The sequence below is a fragment of the Anas platyrhynchos genome, chromosome Z (genome assembly GCF_047663525.1).
Source record: "Anas platyrhynchos isolate ZD024472 breed Pekin duck chromosome Z, IASCAAS_PekinDuck_T2T, whole genome shotgun sequence".
Taxonomy (NCBI): Eukaryota; Metazoa; Chordata; class Aves; order Anseriformes; family Anatidae; genus Anas; species Anas platyrhynchos.
In genome coordinates, this window is record NC_092621.1 from 1,521,657 (window position 1) to 1,541,778 (window position 20,122).

General features: G+C 43.3%; 1 protein-coding gene across 2 annotated transcripts in view; it reads right to left on the bottom strand.

Annotated features, from left to right (window-relative positions):
* DCC (DCC netrin 1 receptor) overlaps nucleotides 1-20,122 on the bottom strand; it is a 350,318-nt gene that overhangs the window by 69,876 nt on the left and 260,320 nt on the right. For both annotated transcript variants that reach the window (XM_072031260.1, XM_027446519.3), the window contains one exon: nucleotides 560-701. In XM_072031260.1, coding sequence (XP_071887361.1) covers nucleotides 560-701 — 142 coding nt within the window. The remainder of the gene's footprint in view (nucleotides 1-559; nucleotides 702-20,122) is intronic.

Sequence of the window (20,122 nt, forward strand, 5' to 3'; positions counted from 1 at the left end):
AGTTTAATTTTTCTCCCTTGCTGCTTTTTACGTCTGGGCATAATGCAAGAACGCAACCAAATTCATTTTCAGCTCCTGGAATTCACTGGTACCCCTCCAGCACTCACCTGGCTACTTCCATTCATTGCAATTACAGTTTTGTTATGATCCACCGTTGCACTTTTTATTCTGTGAGGAGGCATTTGCCCTCTAAAATCTTCAAATAGAAGCCGAGGAAATCGATATTTTTGCCCCCGTAGGAAAATTGGGGATGTTTACGGAGTGGTGTAAAAAAAAAAATCTGAGGTTGAAGCTATTGGACACGAGGAATTTGGCCTCAAATTCACTGATGATAATGATAAAATCCAGGAGACAAATATATGAAAAAAAATAATAATAAAATAAGGAAAAAATTGGGTAAAAAAAAAACAAAACATAATATAAAGACTGTCTTTGTACAACACAATAAATGCTACCTGCCAGCAAAGAAATCAATGTTCCCTTGAAGTGAAAGTATATTTTATTCCCAAAGCATTTAATTCATCAAAACCTTGCAAGGTTGTACCATGTGAACACTGACCTGTGAACAAGTACCAGAGGTTGTTTGGCTCCAGTGTTTCAATCTCACCCCTGCGGGTAGTCTTTCTGTGTCGGATTTTATAGCCCGTAATAAATCCATTTTGAGTGCCTGGTGGTGGAGGCAACCAGCTAACTTTGATACTCTGTAAAAAAAGAAGAGATATTACTGCTGAATTTTATTTTATTTTTTTCTTCAAGGAGATGACAAAAGTAAAGCAGATGAAATGAATGGAGTAAGGAAAAAGAAATGAAAATGGCTTTTTTTTTTTTTTAAACCAACTTTCATTCAAGTTTTTATTTTTGAGGAGACAAAATCAAATCGGAAAAGATTCAAGTGATGGCATGAAGAAAACCATGCACTCGCCGGCAGTGGATGGCTGTACAGACAATGGATTTATTTTATTTTATGGCTACATTTTCTTTTTTTGGGGGAATTTTTCATTTCAACAGGCCACTAAAATACCCATGATACTATAAAGGTTGAGTAGACACTGCGACTCGTTTCACTTTCCAGCCCAAAGTGCCAAAATCTCATCTTTTTGCCCATAGCACTCATCACCCTGAGCATTTCTCAGAGTTTTGGATCAATCACTAATTTTGTTTTAACTTTGCTTGTCTTGATTGTACGGGGGACCATTCCTCAACACGCCGTGCACCAGCTCAGGAATGCCAACGCCTCTCTTCCCTTCACCCTCTACCACATCAGTTGCTCATCACAAAGGTGCCTTTCTCCTACTCTAACAACTTAATTTCTTCAAGAGCCTTTGCTGAGGGACCTTATCGAAAGCCTTTAGGAAACCCCAGAGAATGATATCAACCGGATCTCCCTGCCACGCGCTCCGTGATTCCTTCAAGGACTTTAATAGGGAAGCGAAGCAGGACTTCCCTCCACAAAAGCCGTATTGATTCCTCTCCATCATATCACGTCCATCCGTGTGTCTATTCATTCTCTTCTTTATTAGAGCTTCTATCAGTTTGCCCAGGAAAAGCACTCGATTTACCGGGCCGGACTGATAAGAGAGCTGATATTGTACATCAACCTTTTTTCTCCTAAAACAATCTGGGCACCAGCACTTCCCTGCAAGTCTCCGGTCCTTTGAGGGTTTCACCCACCAGGATATAAGGTCTTCATGGTGTGAAGGGTTTCTGATGGAGCAAGACCTCGGAATTATCTCCGCACCGGCTCTTACAGCACCTCATTATGCATTTTTAGACAAAGAGAAAAGCTGACCACATCACAGTGGATAGTTTTTGACCAAACACAATTTATTACCATTATTGAGTTGCTTAGGCCCTGCATAAATACGTTATAGCTCATACCAAATTAATTATTGCAATAGAAAAAAATCAATGCTGCCCATATATTGCCCCGTGATTTATGGTTACAATCAATTATACATTTCAAAATCAATACCTCGGGTTTTCAGCGCCGAGTGAAATAACGCTGGGGTTCGGACATTAGGGCAGAGCCAACTCCGTTTTTCAATTGCGAGAGTGATTGTTTTAAAAACAGATCTGGTCGCTTTGCATATTGAAATTGCCCCCATATAAAACGTTTATGGGGGAATGCGAGCACGCCGAGAGAGCCTTTAAAACATTTCTGCTGACAGCTCCGAGGACGCTGTTGGGTAACTCGTTTGCTACCAGCAATGCATGGAAGAGTGAAAGCAGAACGCCCCTAAAATTATTTACCCTTGGACCTGGGGCATCCTGAAAAGCTGGAGATGATAAGAAGTATGTATGGAGAAGAAACAAGAAGTGGAGGGGTAGAAATGCTTTCAGGGACCGTCCGCACAGCTCACGCAGGTTGCAGGAAGGATCTGTAGATTGAAAAATAAATCTTTCTTCTGATTAGAGGAAAAGGGGGGTTCTTTCCAGACCCACCCAAAGCTGTCACTGCAACAGCAACAGTTCACTTCACCTCAACTTGGTCTCCATGGACACCACGGCGATGGTTTTTATCAATAGTGCTTAACACGTGCCCCTTTGATCCGGGAAAATCGATGAGTAACGTGCTGCCGGGCTCCTCGTTCTTTCTTCTGCTTCGGAAAGAGCAGGAATGGCGAGAGCTCAAATCCTTCCCACTTCAGCCAAGGGGCGACTCACAGAAAGGAAATATTTCCTTCCTATTCCATCGGGATCCCCTTGCAGGCTGCAGACCACACAGCTTTCGGTCGATCCCTCCCCGATCAACTGTATCTGATGAACCTTTTCAGAGAGAAGCGATATCGGCGCAACGGATCTAGCCAAACTTGAGCTGAACCTTTAAAATCTTTCCTGCTCTTCCCCAAAACCCCAGGGCATTTCCTTTGCCACGTTTTCACGATTATTTACGCCAAACCAGTATAAAAAAAAATGAAGGATTATCTCTACATCGATCAGAAATGTGGAGCATCATTAATCTTATCAAATCAACGTTTCTGGATGCGCAAAGACCGTTTGTCTATCTTGGTCCATGAACCTCTGGACGTAAATGCTTGTTAAGAATTAGAGGGGCTGCTGTGAACATAGGCAGATTAAGCATCCAGAACACACTCACCTCGCTGTGAAAAGCTGGAAAAGGTTCAAAAAGGAATAACTCGATGACTTCATGCAACAACAGAACAGGTTATTAGTCTCCACGTATGGCCAGCAGCAAGAAATTTTTCAGTCCAAACATGACCCATGCACGAGCTGGGATTTGAAATGAATTTCCTGAGCAAGGCGGCGGAGTTGGGAGCCAGTTGTGTCCTCTTTTTGGAGAGCTTGGAAACCAAGCATTATGTCCCAAATTGGGTATGTTTTGAAAGACAGACAGGACTCACCAAGGGACTTAAAAAAAGACCAGATTTAAAAAAAAAACACACAGCAAATCCTCAGGTGTGCTGTAGAGCAAGGCTAGCGCTTCAGGCTTTGAGCAAACATGGAAATCGATGTCTCATTTGTGCACTAAGACGAGCTAAGCCTGGCATAACTGCAAAATAATAGATTTCAGCAAGAAACGAAGCATCCTGAGGTGAAGTAAAGGGTGCTTAATGTACTGCCACTTCGCTAGGTGTGAGCTCTCTCTTCAAAGAGCAGGCGAATTCCTGGGAAATACTTGTTATATACCACACACGCGGCACAGGAGCTGATAATCTTTATCTGGACAGTCAAAAGCATTTACAAGTCAGACCTATGGAGCCTACGGAGCTCCCATATGATGATGATGAAATGAGGGTGTCTTAATTTGAAAGGCATTATTTGTATTCGTACAGGAGGCAGCGGGCAAGGAAAGAAGAAGGAGAGCCCTTCACAGCGTGCACTGTGACCTCCCAAAGTCCTGCTAGAAACATCTGAAGGCACCGGTGGGCAAAGACAACAGGGTTTTTCGCATGATGGTTTGCAAGCCGAGGAGCAGAAAGGATGAGGCTTGGATCCTTTTTTTATTTCCAACCAGTTCGGCTCTTTTAAGTCCTTTGCTGCACCGCTTCCCAGCAGCGTGAATCCTCGCCTTTGATCCCACACCTTCAGGCACAGCCCTGGACTTGACCAGGCTCAGAAAGAGCTGCTGGGAGTAGGTAGGAGATTGGAAATGACCCCGTCTCCAACACATCCCCTTCCCCTGAAGGAAAAGGGGCTGAAGGTGAGAGCGGTGTTTCTCCCACCCCACCGCATCCATCCCAGCACCCCGGGCATCCTCGCTCCTCCACCTCCCACAGGTGAGGGCTCTCACCGTTCAACCAAGCCAGGAGCTGCAAATTAATTTACAAATACTCCCTGAAGCTGGTGGTGGTTGCCTTGGCTACGAGCAGTTGTAAAGTTCCCAACCATGGTGTTTCATAAAACCACTCTCATTCCCAAGAGAAGATAATGAGAAAAAAAAAAAATGGGAGGACTGCTAAGGTATGAAGACCTTTCCAGCCAGTATCGTCTTCTCCGGGTATTTCTCTTCTGAGCTACGTCTCTAAACAGATATTTTATTAAAACTGCATGATCAAATACTTAAAACCACTTGATTGCCACATTCTTAAAAAAAAAAAAAAAAAAAAAAAAAAAAAGAGAGAGAGAGAAAAAGAAAGAAAAAAGGTGATAGCAAAGAAGATATCCTGGTGAAATAAAATTAAGGATAAAAAATGCCTCTGGGTGTCTTCGCTAACTTGAAAAGAAAAAGAGGATGAAACATAACCAAATACAAGGCTTAGAAAAATCAGACACCTTGGGCAGAGGCTTATGATGGCAAAGGAACAAAACAAACAGAAAATGGTGAGCTTTGACAACAAATAATGGGAAAAAAATCAGAATTTTCTCTCTTCAAATGTAGAAACTTCTAAGGCAAAGCGGCTTCCAAGATTTTGTTCTATATATTTAAAAATCATCAGGTACAGTGCAAATGTGTGCTTTTTATGCAAGTGATGTGGAATGCCAAATTGGGTTTGGGTTCCAAATGGGGTTGTTCAGCCTGGAGAAGGCTCCAGGGAGACCCTACAGCAGCCTGCTAGTACCTAAAGGGGGCTGTAGGAAATCTGGGGAGGGACTTTTTGTTAGGGGATGCAGTGATAAGGCAAGGGAGAATGGGTTTAAACTAAAATAGGGGAGATTTAGATTAGATATTAGGAAGAAATTCTTTACTCTGAGGGCTGTGCAGCACTGGAGCAGGTTGTCCAGAGAAGTTGTGGATGCCCCATCCCTGGAGGTGTTCAAGGCCAGGCTGGATGGGGCTTTGGGCAGCCTGGTTTAGTGGGATGTGTCCCTGCCCATGGCAGGGGGAAGAATTAGATGATCTTGAAGATCCCTTCCAACCCAACCCATTCCCTGATTCTAAACACTAAACAGGGCAGCATTTTTCTTTTCATTAATGGGAAGTGCTGACACCAATAACTTTCCCATTTAAAACAATTTCAGTATTTAAAAAATGTGAGATTCCTCTCAAGTAGCAGAATTAATTGACTTAACCCACCAGTTGATGGTGAAAAAGGAATATCCAAAGCAAAAAATCCCAGTGCCTGGCCAGGGATTTGCTCGTTTTCTCCCCATGGCACAGAAGAGCTGGCCTAACCATGAGCATCTCACTTCTAGAAGTCAAAATTAGGACAGGAGAATCTGCCTTTCAGTTTCTCCTTGCATTAACTAAGCAGTAAAGGTTGATAACTTTTCCTATTTAAGGCATTGTTAGATATTGTAGGCCCTTTTAGACATTTCATTTGAAAATTCAAACCAGCTTGTAAGAACTTTGTACCTCTGTTTGAAAACAAAACCCTCTGAAGTCACTAAGAGATGCCACTTACTTGAAATGCTCTTTATTTGTAAAGAACATTATACTCGTGAAGATTTTCAAAGCGTTGGCTTCTCATTCAGAGTCAGAATGCTAGGCTTTCATTAAGGAAGAAAAAAATAAAAAACTGCAATAGGAAAATCCATCTAGCATGTTTTCAGAGCTGTAGCAATACATTTCTTTTAACTCATTCTTGTGCTGATGACACGGTTATTTACAAGAAGCTGTCATACATTGGCTCAGCTGATAAAACCACTTTGGAGCTGTTGCACTTTTTTTCAGCTAGGCACGAGGAATGGTGAATATTGCAGTAAATTCATCTTCCTCCATCCCAACACCTGCTAAACATCGGAAACTTGCAAAGGGTTGCAGTCAGCTGCAAGAAAACCAACTGGAACTTTACAGGTCCAGGGATCAAAGCAACTATCAATACTTCAATCAGGTTTTCAATTACAAATGCCTTTAATTGATTAGCACTTAGCAGCACCTGTAGTTGGCTATCACTTTAATTACTGAGTATACTGATGCTGATTACTTAGACGATATCAGCCTGAGAGCCTCATGATTAAGAGTTTATAAAGCAAAGGGCACAATAATTTCAAATTAATTAGGCTATTAAGATTCAGATTAAAATCAAAATCTCCAGAATATTTAAAAAAATTCCACTTTAAATAATGTTAATGCCTGCTCCCTTGCTGCCATGTGCTGATAGATCTGTGCCTGCAAATCACTCAAATGCAGCCAGCTCCCTCTTACTCCGGGGGAAATACCTTCCTGGAGGTGATCTCGGGGTTGAAAAGGCACCAAAAGTGCAGCTGGCTTCAGGTGTGCACAATTGGGAGTTAAAATACTCAGCAGAGGTCTTGTGCCCACAACTGGAGCACCAGATCCTCTCTAAGCTTTAACTCTGATTTTCTGTATATTTTTTTATGAAGCCTCTTATACTCTCCTTTTTGCAGTTCCAACGTTTTCATAGTAATAATACTAAAATTATAACTGCAGTAGAGGTGCACGAGTCTCAGTGTGAATGCAGGTTACTGCAGTAAGGTGGCATGGGAGTGCAGGCTGTACCTGCTTCTCTTCATGTACTATTAACCTGGAGGGTGTCTCTTGGGCCCCTTAGGTAAAAATCATACAGATCCTTCCCCAGCAGAAATGCTCAGATTTAAAGGGCTAAGTCAGACTGATAAAACACGCTATTTTGGGTATAGAGCAGAGTGAGTTGCTAAAAAGACCCACCTGGTGCTACTGGTGCACTGGAACAGCTCCCCAAGCCCAAGTAAGAGCACTGAGAGAGGGCTGGAAAGGGATTTAGACAGCACTGTTAGCAAACAAATGGCCACAAAGCTCCTGTTGAACCACTCGAAGATGGAAGATGATGCCAAATAATTCCATTTAAAAGGCCAGGGAAACAATAAGATATGGAAATGTCCACAAAAGGAAGGAAAGAATGCCAGATATTGCTGGGGTTGGCAATTTTTGTGTCTGAAGAGTAATAGCGTGGATTGCACATTTCATAACCAGCACCCAAACGGATTGATTCCTAATTAAGACTTCCCAAGTCTCCTTCTCCACTCTCCTTGAAGAACATTGCTGCTTCCAGTTGGTTTTCACGGGAATTATAGATGTACTAAAGGGTGACAGAGGTCAGGGAAAGCAGGGCATGAGCAACGGGCTATAACCAAACCTCATATTCACTTCTGTGTTGGGTCCTCTTTCTCGTGTGTGACTTGGACAGAGGATGGTGGGGAAGATCCTCACTGCTTTGCAAGTTATTTTTCTTCATGTTCATGACAAATATTCCTTGTCCCTAGTCCTTACCTCTCAGAAACCGCCTGTTTCAGCTGCCCCTGCCACCTCCCCGGCTGCGGCCTGCTCCGCACAGGAGCACCTCAAACATTAGTAGTGCCCTTCAGGATCCAGAGCACACCTCGTTCACTCGCTTAAAACCAGGTTACGGATAAGCTGTGACATAAACAGGAACTGCAGGGAAAGAAGTTTAGCTTCATCCCCTCGACATACTGCACTATCATGCTCCCCCTGCCCGCTAGGCCGCGTTCCTGTGTGGGGTGGCCCAGGCTGCCCAGCGAGGGGTTGGGGGCTCCTCGGGGACATCTCCAGGCTGGTTCTGGGGCTGGGCACCCTGCTATGGGGACCCTGCTGGGACAGGGGCACCCTGACGAGTCTATGAGTTTGGATCCAGGAGCAAAATCCCAGATACAGACTTCTGAAGCCCTTTCTGAAGAGATGCAGAAACCAGGAATGGGAAGGGACATCGCGACGTGTCCGTGTGGCGCTTAGTTGCTTTCGTTTCCTTTTAGCCACAAAAAGCATACTTCGAGAAACTCCTTCTTAAGTTTTGCTGACAAAACTCTCTTTCTTAAGTTTCTTTGACAACATTCCCGAGTTGCGTGCATTTTTTTGTGTGTGCTCTATGGAAAAATGGCGCTTTGAAGTCTCTCAAAGCTTTGTTACAGCTGCTTATTCACAGAAAAGTGTGACTTTTCCTTTTGATTATACAAACATATCGCCTGTCACCGAGGTTTGGCCCTGAATGCTAATAAAAAGTGTTTTCGCGAAGCTGTGTTTTAATGATCATGCAGCCACGAATTTTATCACTACCTTTTCATGAGAAGACCTGAAAGACAAATCTATTCTGACCTTGGATCCAATTAAGTCACTGGAAAAAGTTCAAATGTAATGGTAAGGGATGGTTCTGTCCCCATTCGCAAGTTACTTATCAAAGAACTGGCCGAGGAGTGCTGGTGATAGCAAGACGTAATTGAAAACCAAAATGGAGTGCCACGACCCTCAGGTACGCTTTCAAATTCAATCAAATACTTGTCAAAACAAATTGTCAGCTCCCAAGTCTCTACTCTCACCTCCCGCATGCTGTACTTACGTGCTGTGACACCTACAAGGGAATATTTACTTCTTTGTTCAGTATCTTGAGGCCAGGAGGCATCCCATGGGACCTCCTCCAATGTCCTGGGCATGAGGCTCCTCACACCGTGGTCCTATACCGAGAGCGGCCAGGGAGCAGGGGGCTTCTCCCATGTAGGGCAAAGTTATCTAAACAGAGGGGCAATTCTCATGGTTCACGTCCCCAGAAGTTTCAAAACGAGAATGTAAAATCTGACATTTCACGAGAGACGAAGGCGCCCTGACATTTTCCCTCGGGTAAATCAGAACCCTTCATCTGTCCCCGACACCGAGGGCAATCCCGCTCCGGGGTCCCGTTCCTCAGCCTGTGTTTATTATCTTAGCATTTTGAAGCCTGCCCACTGCTTAATTCCTCCCCGTTTCATACCCCGGGGCTTCTCATATTCATGGCTTCTGATTGTGCTCTCGGCTTTCCAATTCTCTAAAACGCTGGCTGAAACACAAAGGTTGTCCAGGTAGCACATCTTGCCTTAAACACCTCCAGCTCCAGCCAGCTGTGAAAATGCATAATCTCCAGTAATTATTTCTGTTTTCGCTTCTACGTTTTTAGCTTAATTATGTTTCCTTTTAAAAATTGAAGCACCAGAGGTCCCTGTAATTATCACGGGACACAGACACACCGAATTTATCTGGGAAAGGTAAATGGCTAGAAGTCACTAGACAACCTAACACACTACATTGATTTTTGGGATTAATAGGAGCGTAAGCCTTTAAATTTTGCACCCATTGGCATCTGTTTAATTAAAGACTTTTCTTTCCCTGTGGACATTCAATAACGCTGAGATGGGCTCCAGAAAACATCGACTCAGACGTAAAAACGTGTTTTCTATTTTCTAGCTCTAAAAAAGGAGTTAACAACTCTCTTCTTCGATGTTGGGTTGTTTTTTTGAACTTGGGAGAAACAACCCTTAAAACAAAGCAATTACAGTTATAGGTACTTATATTTATATGTATGTAAGCCATACTCTGATGCTTGAAAGTATATTTTCTATGTTAATGGCAAAAAGCCATACATGCCACCAAAGAGCAACGTTCCAGTAAACCAGTCCAGAATTTGCACAGAACCATGCCAGTGACCAGCTGGGTTTCCCCAGGGTCTCTGCAGGCGCTCTGAACTTTCTGGTGCACACATCATGCTCCTTCAGCTGGTTTCTGTCTGCACTGTGCAAGCCCAACCTCCTCTGCTGATACGAGCACAGACCGATACGTCACCGTCCAGCGAACATACAGCTCTTCATGTCACGCTTTCCCTGAAAAGATGTAGGATTTCTAACGAGCACTTGGCTTAAGAGACCTGCCACGGGCCATTTTCAGCCACCATCACAGCTGCTGCTGGGTTACTTTCAGTACAATTTCTCTCCCTTCAAAAATCAGACCGAATTTGCGGAATTCAATGAGACCCAGAAAAGATACCGGGCAGCTCTAAGCTGAAGGCAAATCTGTTCGGCTTGAAGAGCTTGTTTGGAAGACCTCCTGTTCGATGATATAAAGGACCACAGAAGGATATTCCTCTACGGTGAAGGACACTGGATCGAGTCCAGCCCCAACTGTTGTTTACTGCTAGAGCAAAGAAGTTTCACTTTGCTATAAATCTGTTGCTGGATGCTCAGAGCTGGGTTCATCCCGGTTAATATAGGTATAAAAATGAAGCATCCCAGTGCTTGGTCAGAGAAGGACATCTCATCCCTCTGAAGCACCCTTCAGGAGGTTCCTGCCCCTCATCACTAGCACGAGCAGGGTGATCCATTTCCATGAGTAAATCAAGTGCCTAAATTTACATGGTATGGATCCAGATCGGTGCCAGGCACTCCATTAATCTGACATGAATCCGAGCTATGTCAGAAGAGACGTAAATACCAAAATACTTCATGATAGAGTGGAAAGAGACAGAAATGTCAATGAATCATAGAACGGTTTAGGTTGGAAGGGACCTCTGGAGATCAGCTGGTCCCACCCCACGCAGTTATTTAATGCTTATTCAGCTCATATATACTTTTATACACCCTCTGGCTGCTATTTTTGTTATCTCCCTGCAGACCACAGCAGGCAGCCCCTCTGCCCCCACCCTGCGTATTATGGGCTGTGCGACCCCTCCGAGTTAATCCTTGTCTGAATGGGATACAGGGGAAACCTGGTTCTGCCTGACCTTGAGAGATGGGACGGTACTGTTCAGTTTAACACACACAAAAATGGTTTATTGAGGTACGTTTTGGAGGCTTTATCGGATTTCCAGGGAAGAGGGAGATGTGCACAACACCGCCAGAATGAGCAAGCAGCCAAACTTCGATTACAGCCCTGCCACCCAGTGCCACTACATTAAAAAAGTTATTTTGCTTTCAGGAGATTTAATATCATGGCGTTACCAATAAAGGAAGGTACAATAGAGTTGTCAAGAAAAATGAGAAATAATCCCAGCTACGGGCCTGGCCAAAGCCAGGTCGGGCTGTGCTGAAGCGCAGCAAAGAGGCACATCCAGCGACCCAGCAGCCTTGCACCCCATTGCTGCTCTGTGAATAGCTAATAAATACAGCACATTTTCCACATGCATTTCAGAAAATAACCCGGCGCACTAACAATGGGGTGGATTCCCACCTGACGATCAAAATTAGCCGTCGCAGTTGGGAAGTTCGCTCAAGAAAAAGCTCAGAATAGCAGAGGTAGCACTTCTGGCAGTTTGGACCCTTGCGGGCATATACTTTCCAAGAAAAAGCTGCAGTGTAAGAATTATGCAGACAGTGATATATTTGAGTCCTGTCTGCTCTCATTATCCCGGGCACGGTATTTCTGCCCTGGAGGGAAAACAAATTGAACAAGAATTCAAAGTTTCCGAAATTTCCCAAGTAACTTTATGGCGCCGTGCGCAACGCACTTGGTCCCTAAGTAAATTAAGCGGCTGGTTTCAAAGCCAGTGCGTTTTATTACAGCAGACTGCCATAACATTCGCCCTTCAGGGAGGAAATCCTGCAGGAAACCTCACCATTCCTTTACAGATGCCATTTAGGATCTGGAAGGGGGAAAACCCTGGCAGCAGCCCCGTAAACGTTACCATCACATCTCATCCTATACGGTTTCCCTCAGCTCTTGCTTAGACAGAGGACCAACGTGTATATTCTGACCTCTGGCAGTTTTACTAAAAGACAGAACAAAGTAGCAGGAATTGCAGTCACGATTAATAAAGATCCCGTTTGATGCTAGTGTGATCTGGTGAGCAAAATGCTGGTTTCTTTTTTTTTTTTTTTATTTACCATATTTTATTTGCAAGAGGTACACGACTGCTTGGGTACCATCCAGTAGATAAGAGGAAAATTTTGCTTCATTATATCACATTACATCACTCATTTGCTTCAATTTTCTTTGTCATGAGCTTATAGGAGGAAGAAAGCAACCATTAAAAAAATTAGAAACCTTTCCTCATGAAAAAAAAAAAAAACAGGTTCGGCGATTTTCCAAGCCTGAGTAAATTACACCAGATGTCAACTCTTAGAAATGCCGGGCTGTCATTATTATGACACAAATAAGCATTTCGGTCAGCTGTTTTTATCAGCTGGGAAAACAAGCTACAAGGCAAGATCAACAGTCAACATAAAACGGTGTCCAAAAATCCTGCCAACACCACGAAATTGCATAGCTCAGTCTTGCCATGCAGGTGAAGTCATTCGTACCCCCCCAGACAAACCCCCAAAGACACAACAAGAGCAGTTGGGGCTTAATACAGGACTTTACAAGCGTGGATTTCAACAGGCTTAATGGCCTCATCAACTGGCAAACCCGTCTCAAGTGCAGAAACGTCCAAATGGCAAAACCTGGAGCTCTATTTTACCTCCTCGTTGCTCCTCACCTGCGTGAGGAAGGCGCAGTGCCATGCAAAGCACGTACCAGAAGGGTGAAGCTTTGCCAAAGGTCGGTAATTCTGCTTATAGGGCTTTGTCTCCTATTCAGAGCTGCTCAACAGCGCTGAGAACAAATAATGCTAAATCCAACTATATAATTTAAGCGTGCATAATTTCCCGTTGAGGAAAAGTTTTTGAGTATAGCAGGTGTTTAATATAACCAATGCACATGAACCCATGGCTGAAGCCTCATGAGAAAGGGTAAAACAAAGAAATATCAGCCCCCTCCTAATAAAACTTGCTGAGGCACAGATTTTGTGTAGGATAAACACTTTTTTGTGTGCTAGTGCATGAATTTATCTCCTCAGACTGTGGCACACCAGCACTGGTCGCCCAACAGCCACATTCCTCATCTCCGTGCCTCTGGCATGCTGAGGATGCCCAGGCATGATTTGGGAACCCCGTCACGTGCAGGATACACCCCAGAAATGCTTCTTCTCCTGGTGAATGCTCCATGAACTCTATTTCAATGCCTCACTCGGGTAAAAGAAGCAAGTGCTGGGTATTGCTGCATGGAAATGAAATTTTACTGAGGACAAAATAAAGCAATGAAGAAGGAATGCATACAACTAAACATTCACAGCCTAGCTCAGAAGTATATTAGAGTGTACACAAAAATATAGGAAACAGCTTAATTAATCAATACGGAGTATGTGAACAGATTTGGAGATATTTAGTTACCCAAACAGGGTTTATTACGCAGTACAGATTTAGTGAATCCAAGTGCTTCAGCTGTTGCTGCAGATGATGACAGAGCCTCTTTGTCCTCCAGCTGAGGTGGGAGATACCCAGCATCATTTGGATTCGTTGTTCAAATGATAACATGCTAAATAAACACTGCGCTGTGTATTTTTCCATTTTAGGATTTCTGCAGATGACTGGTGCTTCGAAAAAGTGCTTTCCTATAGGTATTAAATTTTACATACCGCATTTTTCTTCAGCATCTGAAGAAACACCATGGTTAATAAACACTACACAGCATTCTGCTCCGCATCTCCTGATCCAAAGCCCCCTAAAGTCAAGAAGATATTTTCTCTTTTGGTTTCAGTAGATGCTGGATTAGGCCCATAAATTGTATTAATCCTAAAATCACCAGCATTTATCCTTTCATCAAATGCTAAATTTGTACGTCAATGCACAGGTGTGCACCAACACCTCAAAGATCACTTAGAAGGCAGGGGAAAAATCCATTCCTTATAAGTCTCAGATAATGTCACAACAACCTCAGTGAATGGAAAAAAAAAACAACAACAACAACAAAAAAAACATATATATAAATTATTTCTCTCCCAGTGCCACCTTTTTTTTTCTTTTCCTTCTTTTTTTTCTTTCTTTCTTTTTTTTTTTTTTTTTTTAAAGAGATCCACCAAAATAATCTGAAGAGCGTTGGAGAATAGCACTTGAGCATAAATACAGATTTTCATCAGACTCTTTCTGAATTCGCTGTGAAAGATAACATTGAGCTTGTGAAAAGAGTTAATTATGCATTAAAAGGGCACGCCGGGAGTTAAGGCTACCTTCAAAATTCGGAAGCAAAGCTAATTCTGGCATGAATGATTCCATAAATATCATGCAGTTTAAGCCCAGAAATAGGTTGTTTTATAATTGGTTTATTCTCTGGAGACGTTTCTGGGGATTTTAAAGACGGGAGCACATATTCTGTTGGCTTCGGGAGAGCTATGGGATCCAAATGTGGGGTTTAGGGAGCCAATTTTGGTTTTACGTTTTTGTTTCCAAACACCACCCCCTTAGACACCAATCCCATTAGGCAAGGCTATGTTTATAACATTTTATAAAAAATCTTTTATGACTTCTCTTTGTATTGATTCTGCAACACAAATTAACGAGAAACCTTGTTCTTGCTGCTTTATACATGTTTTCAACAAGGAATAAGGAAAAAAAAAACACACAGAAAAGCAAGAAAACCCTTAGGTTGTATATAATTAAGACAAAAAGTCATAAAAAATCATTAAATGAAAAAAAAAGAAAGAAATAAACCTCAGGTAATGATTTTCATTTAGACTGAGAAATCTTCCAACTGTGCAAAAAGACCTCGAGGAAGGAAGAGCAAATTTACAGCTGTCTTCAGGTACCTTCGTGCTGCCAGCACGCCAAAAGAACCTGCTGCAGGAGTAGGAACCCGATAAGAAAACTCCTGGAAATGGTTGTGTTTTATTTTCCAATTTTTTAGCAGTTGTATAGGGCCCCACATCAAGTCAGGCTGCCATGGGGAGGGCTCCGTGATGGAGAAGGGGCTGGGAGGGTGCTGGGGGCAGGACACCCACTACAGGCACCCAAAATGTGGCACCACCAGCAAGGGGCTTCCAGCTCAGCACCTTTATTAGCACTTTAGAAATGTTTAAACCTTCATGAAACATCTGCAAGAAGTCTGTGCCCTGGCTGCCTTCAACACCCAGGCCAAATTTTCTAGGCTTTCAGGACTTCAGACCTGATTCTTCGTGCTCCTCACAGTGTTCAAAGTGCCTCACCTAACAGATTTTATGAAACCACAGCATCATTCAGGCTGCAAAGACCTCTAAGATCATCTAACCTAGTTCCTTTTGTCCCTTTGCATCCCATTTTTCTCTCTATTTTGCTCCTTTTAATGAAGGGTTCAGGTTAGCGAGCTCTGCAGTCAAACCAAATCCACTGCCTCTGACTGGATCTGGCCCCAAAGCATCAAAAAGAGCAGCAGTCATATTTTTTCCTTCCAACTTCCCACCCCAGCTGAAGCCTGTCCTGAGGATGACATTTCTGCTGAGACCAACTGTTCGCTAATAGACTCTATCCTTTTATATTTTGTCTCAAAAAAAAAAAAAAAAAAATTGCATTTCTAGTGGAAATTACTCGAAGAACAGTCCATAAAGGGTAATTGCCTTTTTTTTTTTTTTTTTTTCCAAAGGTGATCCATGCAGCCTGCCCATTCATCGTCGCTTCACAGGGATCCTAAGACCAGAGAAATGCTTGCCTTTATTTTTGAAGGAAAGGGAAAAATAGCAAACAGCTTGATCCTTATAACTAGGATCATATAGGGTGTTATTCCACTAACAATTACATTTCTTTCTATTTATGGACAAAAGATGTTAGCTGATTTTTTTTAACTTAAAAAAATCAAATGAATGCTGCTACTGAACCATTCTTCCTGCACAGATCCTGAGATGGGGAGGAAGGAAAGACTTTAGCATTTACAAATCCAGAGCGACCGTAGCCAAATACGTCATATTCCTGAATACGGCTCATTCTCACTTAAAATCAACCCTGAACAGAAGGATGAAACTGAAGGAAATCCCCATCCACTCCGTGGAGCACAGGGACTTGATGAAAACACCCAGACATCCCAATTGCTTCGGTTTTGCTCTAATGAACTCTAACCGCAGGCTGTGATGAAGATGTACGATCCCTCGGGCTGCATGCAAGCATGAACTACTCCAGGCTCCAAATCCTTACTCCTGCTGCTTTTTCTCAGCTACCAAGACAACATTCAAAGCAATACGTTGCTCAAAATACTTGAAATATTTTACAGGGCAGTGAAAATGCAGTCAGTAGCTTTGTGGGATAACTTGTTGTTTTTTTTTTCTCCATATCTGCAATTTGCCTCCCATTCCTGGCACTCTGGGACTTATTCAGCAGACACTGGGGCCACTTGAACTGACCCATAAAAAAATATGTTTCCACTAGTTAACTCTTTCAATAAATGCCATTAGTTATGCTACTTTTTGACAGACGAACTGCCTCCATCCCCTAGGAGCTTTCCTACCCAGCACTTAGCCTCTTAAATATTAGGCCGAACGAAAAACTCGATGGCTTCAGAAAGTGCAGAAAATTTGAATCCCAATTTGACACCACAAGGTATTTCCTTAGAATAAAAGTATACATCCAGATGTCAATAAGTTCACAAAACTCAGAAAAAAAAAGCAGAAAACAGATTTTACAGAGGCAGTGGAAGCTCTCAGCCAGGCCAAAGGGAGCGTGGAGGAGCAGGCCTCATGGCGACCCGAGCATGAGGTGCTGGCTTTTCCTTACTTCACAACAATTATTTCTGTTTCTGGAACACAAAGGAGCCTTCTCCAGATGAAACAGGCCTCCTCGAGGTCCAAGCACCTCTAATGAAGGTGCGTCCTCTCTTGAAATGTTGCCAAGGAAGAATGGAAATACCTTCATTTTCATGGCGCTGGATCTGCCAGGCCAATACAGATGTGACAACACTGCTTTCATCACCAGTGCGTAGGATGGTTTTGATAAGAAATAGGTGTTTTCAGGGATTCCCTGGCATCAGAACAACCGTTTCTTTTACCAGGACGTTGGACATGCCCCATCACATTTCCTTTTCCCTGCTCACGTCTGCCACAGGCCCTGGTGGTGCAGCAGCGGCAGGCGACGTGCTGTGCAAGACAATCAGCAAAACCACCTCCGTGACCAACCTGCTCACTCACCAGAGACACTAAGTAAAGTTCAAGCACTGGCAACACTATTTACTGAGCTGCAGAACGGATGACAGTGTATAATATTGTCTATTATTCCAGATAAGAAAAGGATGAGGAGCAGTAAATCAGGCAGGATACAGGGACCAGCTACGGCGGGAATTATCAGTGAGGTGAAATATTTTGGTTTGTAAATATCTTAACACAAATCCACACCGAAAGGCGGTAAGAAGTGCCAGGAATCCTCGTGATCGCTGTTATATTGGCGTTTTGTCACGGTGGGTAGCACGATAAGGTCTTGAGCCTGTGTTTGTACACGCATGGAGCTCACAGTAATACAGGTAATAACAACAGCAAGGGCGGTGATGTAACTTTTATTTTGCATGCCTGGTCTAATGAATATCTGTCCCTGGGGAGCTCAGCACACATATACTGGGGGGAGAGAAGAGCATAAAGTGTACACAACTGTAAATGTCAATGGCAAGGCAGCGCTCGCGATGGCACCCAGGGGCATAATGAGAAGCAGCGGAATAACATTAAGAAAGGGGAAATTTAGGGTTTTTCCCGAAAGACGGATAGTGATACCAGTGAGTTGTGTGCGAGGGACACTCAAGCAATCCCCCAGCTAATGCGGCGGGAAAACACCACCACTTAAAACACTTTACAAGTACCTGGGGGCAGTGGGAAGGAGCAAAAACCAACCCAAACCCATAAAACTGCCTGCTGGGAACGGCGGTACATTAGCAGAGTGGCACCAGAGGACACAACAGCTCCTTCCAGCTCTAATTTCAGTCATTTCGTAGGGCAAACCTTGACCCAGAAATTATTTGCTGATTCACCATGACCGCCAAAACAACCCTCTTATATTCAAGCAGTTAACCTCAGCTGCAAGTCCCTTGTACTCTGGCACAGCTGAGCGTGTAACTTCATCACCAAAAGCACAAATAAAGATCCTCCTGCCACATTTATTCCTATGTTTTTCGGACGATTTTCTTCTTTAAAAGGTCAATATGAAAAAAAAATATCTTGAATTCTACCAATTAAAATGCGACAGTGAAAAGACCTAAGGACGATAAACCAACAGGATGCTGGTTTTTTTGATGCCACCTATTTCTTTGCAATTATTTGAGTACAAGAAATGTTATTTCATTAACCGTCCTGGGTATATATTCTGCAAGACGCTGCTGTTTTGTTTCTGGCCGCCTGGTCTATGCTGACAAATGGACAGGATTATCGAGCTTATGGGGAGAGAGACATTATTTTAAGGGACGGAGGGGCAACATGCCTCCTTCACCCCGGTCCAAGGCAATGGATATCACCATCGCTCTTAAATTAATCGCAGCAGCTGAGCCAGGTCAGCAGTGACCCCAGCTAAGAGCCCGGGAACGCAAACCATTCATTACAGACACGCTTGCAACCAAGGGTGAATAAGGGAATATTTTCTCTTGGTGTTTTCTCCTGGACCAGCAGAACAAAGCTGTAACTTGTAATCACGGGCGCAGAATCTGGGAGAGCAAATGGGCTGGAATAGAGACATAAACCATGCAGAATGTGCGGGGACAGAGGACCTGCACCTCTGCATCGAAACTCGCTGTAATTACAGCTCTCCTGCTCCTGGAAGGCAAAATCAATACGGAGTTAATGGGGCTGCGATCCTGCCCACGCAGCAGAGGGGAGGAGAGCTGTGGCCGTGCAGATATGCACCCTACAGCCCAGCAGAGCGATGCTGGGGTGACTTCCCCAGGCCACAACAGCCCCGAGGAATGGGAAATCCTAGGGAAAACCATAGGAGGTGTGACACAGAGCTGGCTGCCACGTGCTGTCCCTGCTTTGGGAACAGCCTTTTTCCAGATACGGGGGTTGCCTGGCACTAATCTCCAATCTTTCCATCTTAGCACCGGCTTTTGACTCGCTTCGTGTTTGTTTTCAACTGCCTTTTTGCTTTTTTACTCTAAATTGTTACAGAACAGGATGCGTTTGCGCGTTTCTTTTATGCAACACACTAAAATGTTGCTGAATAGCAAATATTCCTTAACTTGCTTGGCTTATAAATGAAAAATAAAAGCATAAAACAGCGAGGGACGGCTCTCTGTGAAGGCAGAAGACCCATTTTTCAAAAGCTGGTGAACGCAACCACCAGCCAGAGGGCTGTGTAACCCCGTGCAGTGAAACTACAGTTTTCACACTGGTGAAAATGGACATTTTTGAGCCTTTTGGGACCCCAGGCACTGAGAAATGGAAACCCCAATCCATGGATGTGTGTCCATCCCTGCCAGAACGCTCCTTTTTTTTTTTTTTTCATTTACATGCATTCTTCTTAAAAAAAAATAAAAAATAAAAAATAAAAAAAATCACAGAAAGTGTCAAAAAATCACATAAATCTGTACACCCCACTGCCAAGCTGCAGAAGGGAAATTTGTGTTCACAAATGGCACCAGGCCAATATAGCTGCGGATGGTAAAAGACCATATTGCCCATGTATCCCTCTGCATAAGAGGCAATTAAAATATGATGGTAAGAAATGCTAAAGAAAACGAGGGAAGCACAAGCATTCATTGTGCTTTATTTTTTTTTATATACGAAATAATACAATAAAAATAAAACCCAATTAAAAAAGACTCTGCCAATGCTGCAAAAATCTTATGGCTCGTTACAAGCCATCGGAAATCGAAGGCAGACAGACACCCAAATTATCTCCCGGCTTGAACCAAGTGTGCTCAGACCGAGCCCTGGAATGAATGACTTCTGGGTTTATGCCAGGCTACAGCTGGATCCCGACTCGGTAAACTTTTACGAGCCATTCCAAAATTTCTCGTGGCTCATTTTGTCGTGCATCGGCGGAGGAAAAGGTCCTTGCCCTAATGAAATAGGTGTTTGCAATAAATGCTCAGCAGCTGGTTATATGACTGGACACATCGCTTAGCTCCTTCCATATGCTCTTATTTCCCTATGTGTGTGGATAAAAGACCTTCAGAGGTTTGGGGAGCAAAATTATATTTGGCATAGAACCTCCCTAAAATTAAATATGATTTTCTGCCTCTATTTCCGTACCCGTTTTTTTTTCTTATCTCGAGTAT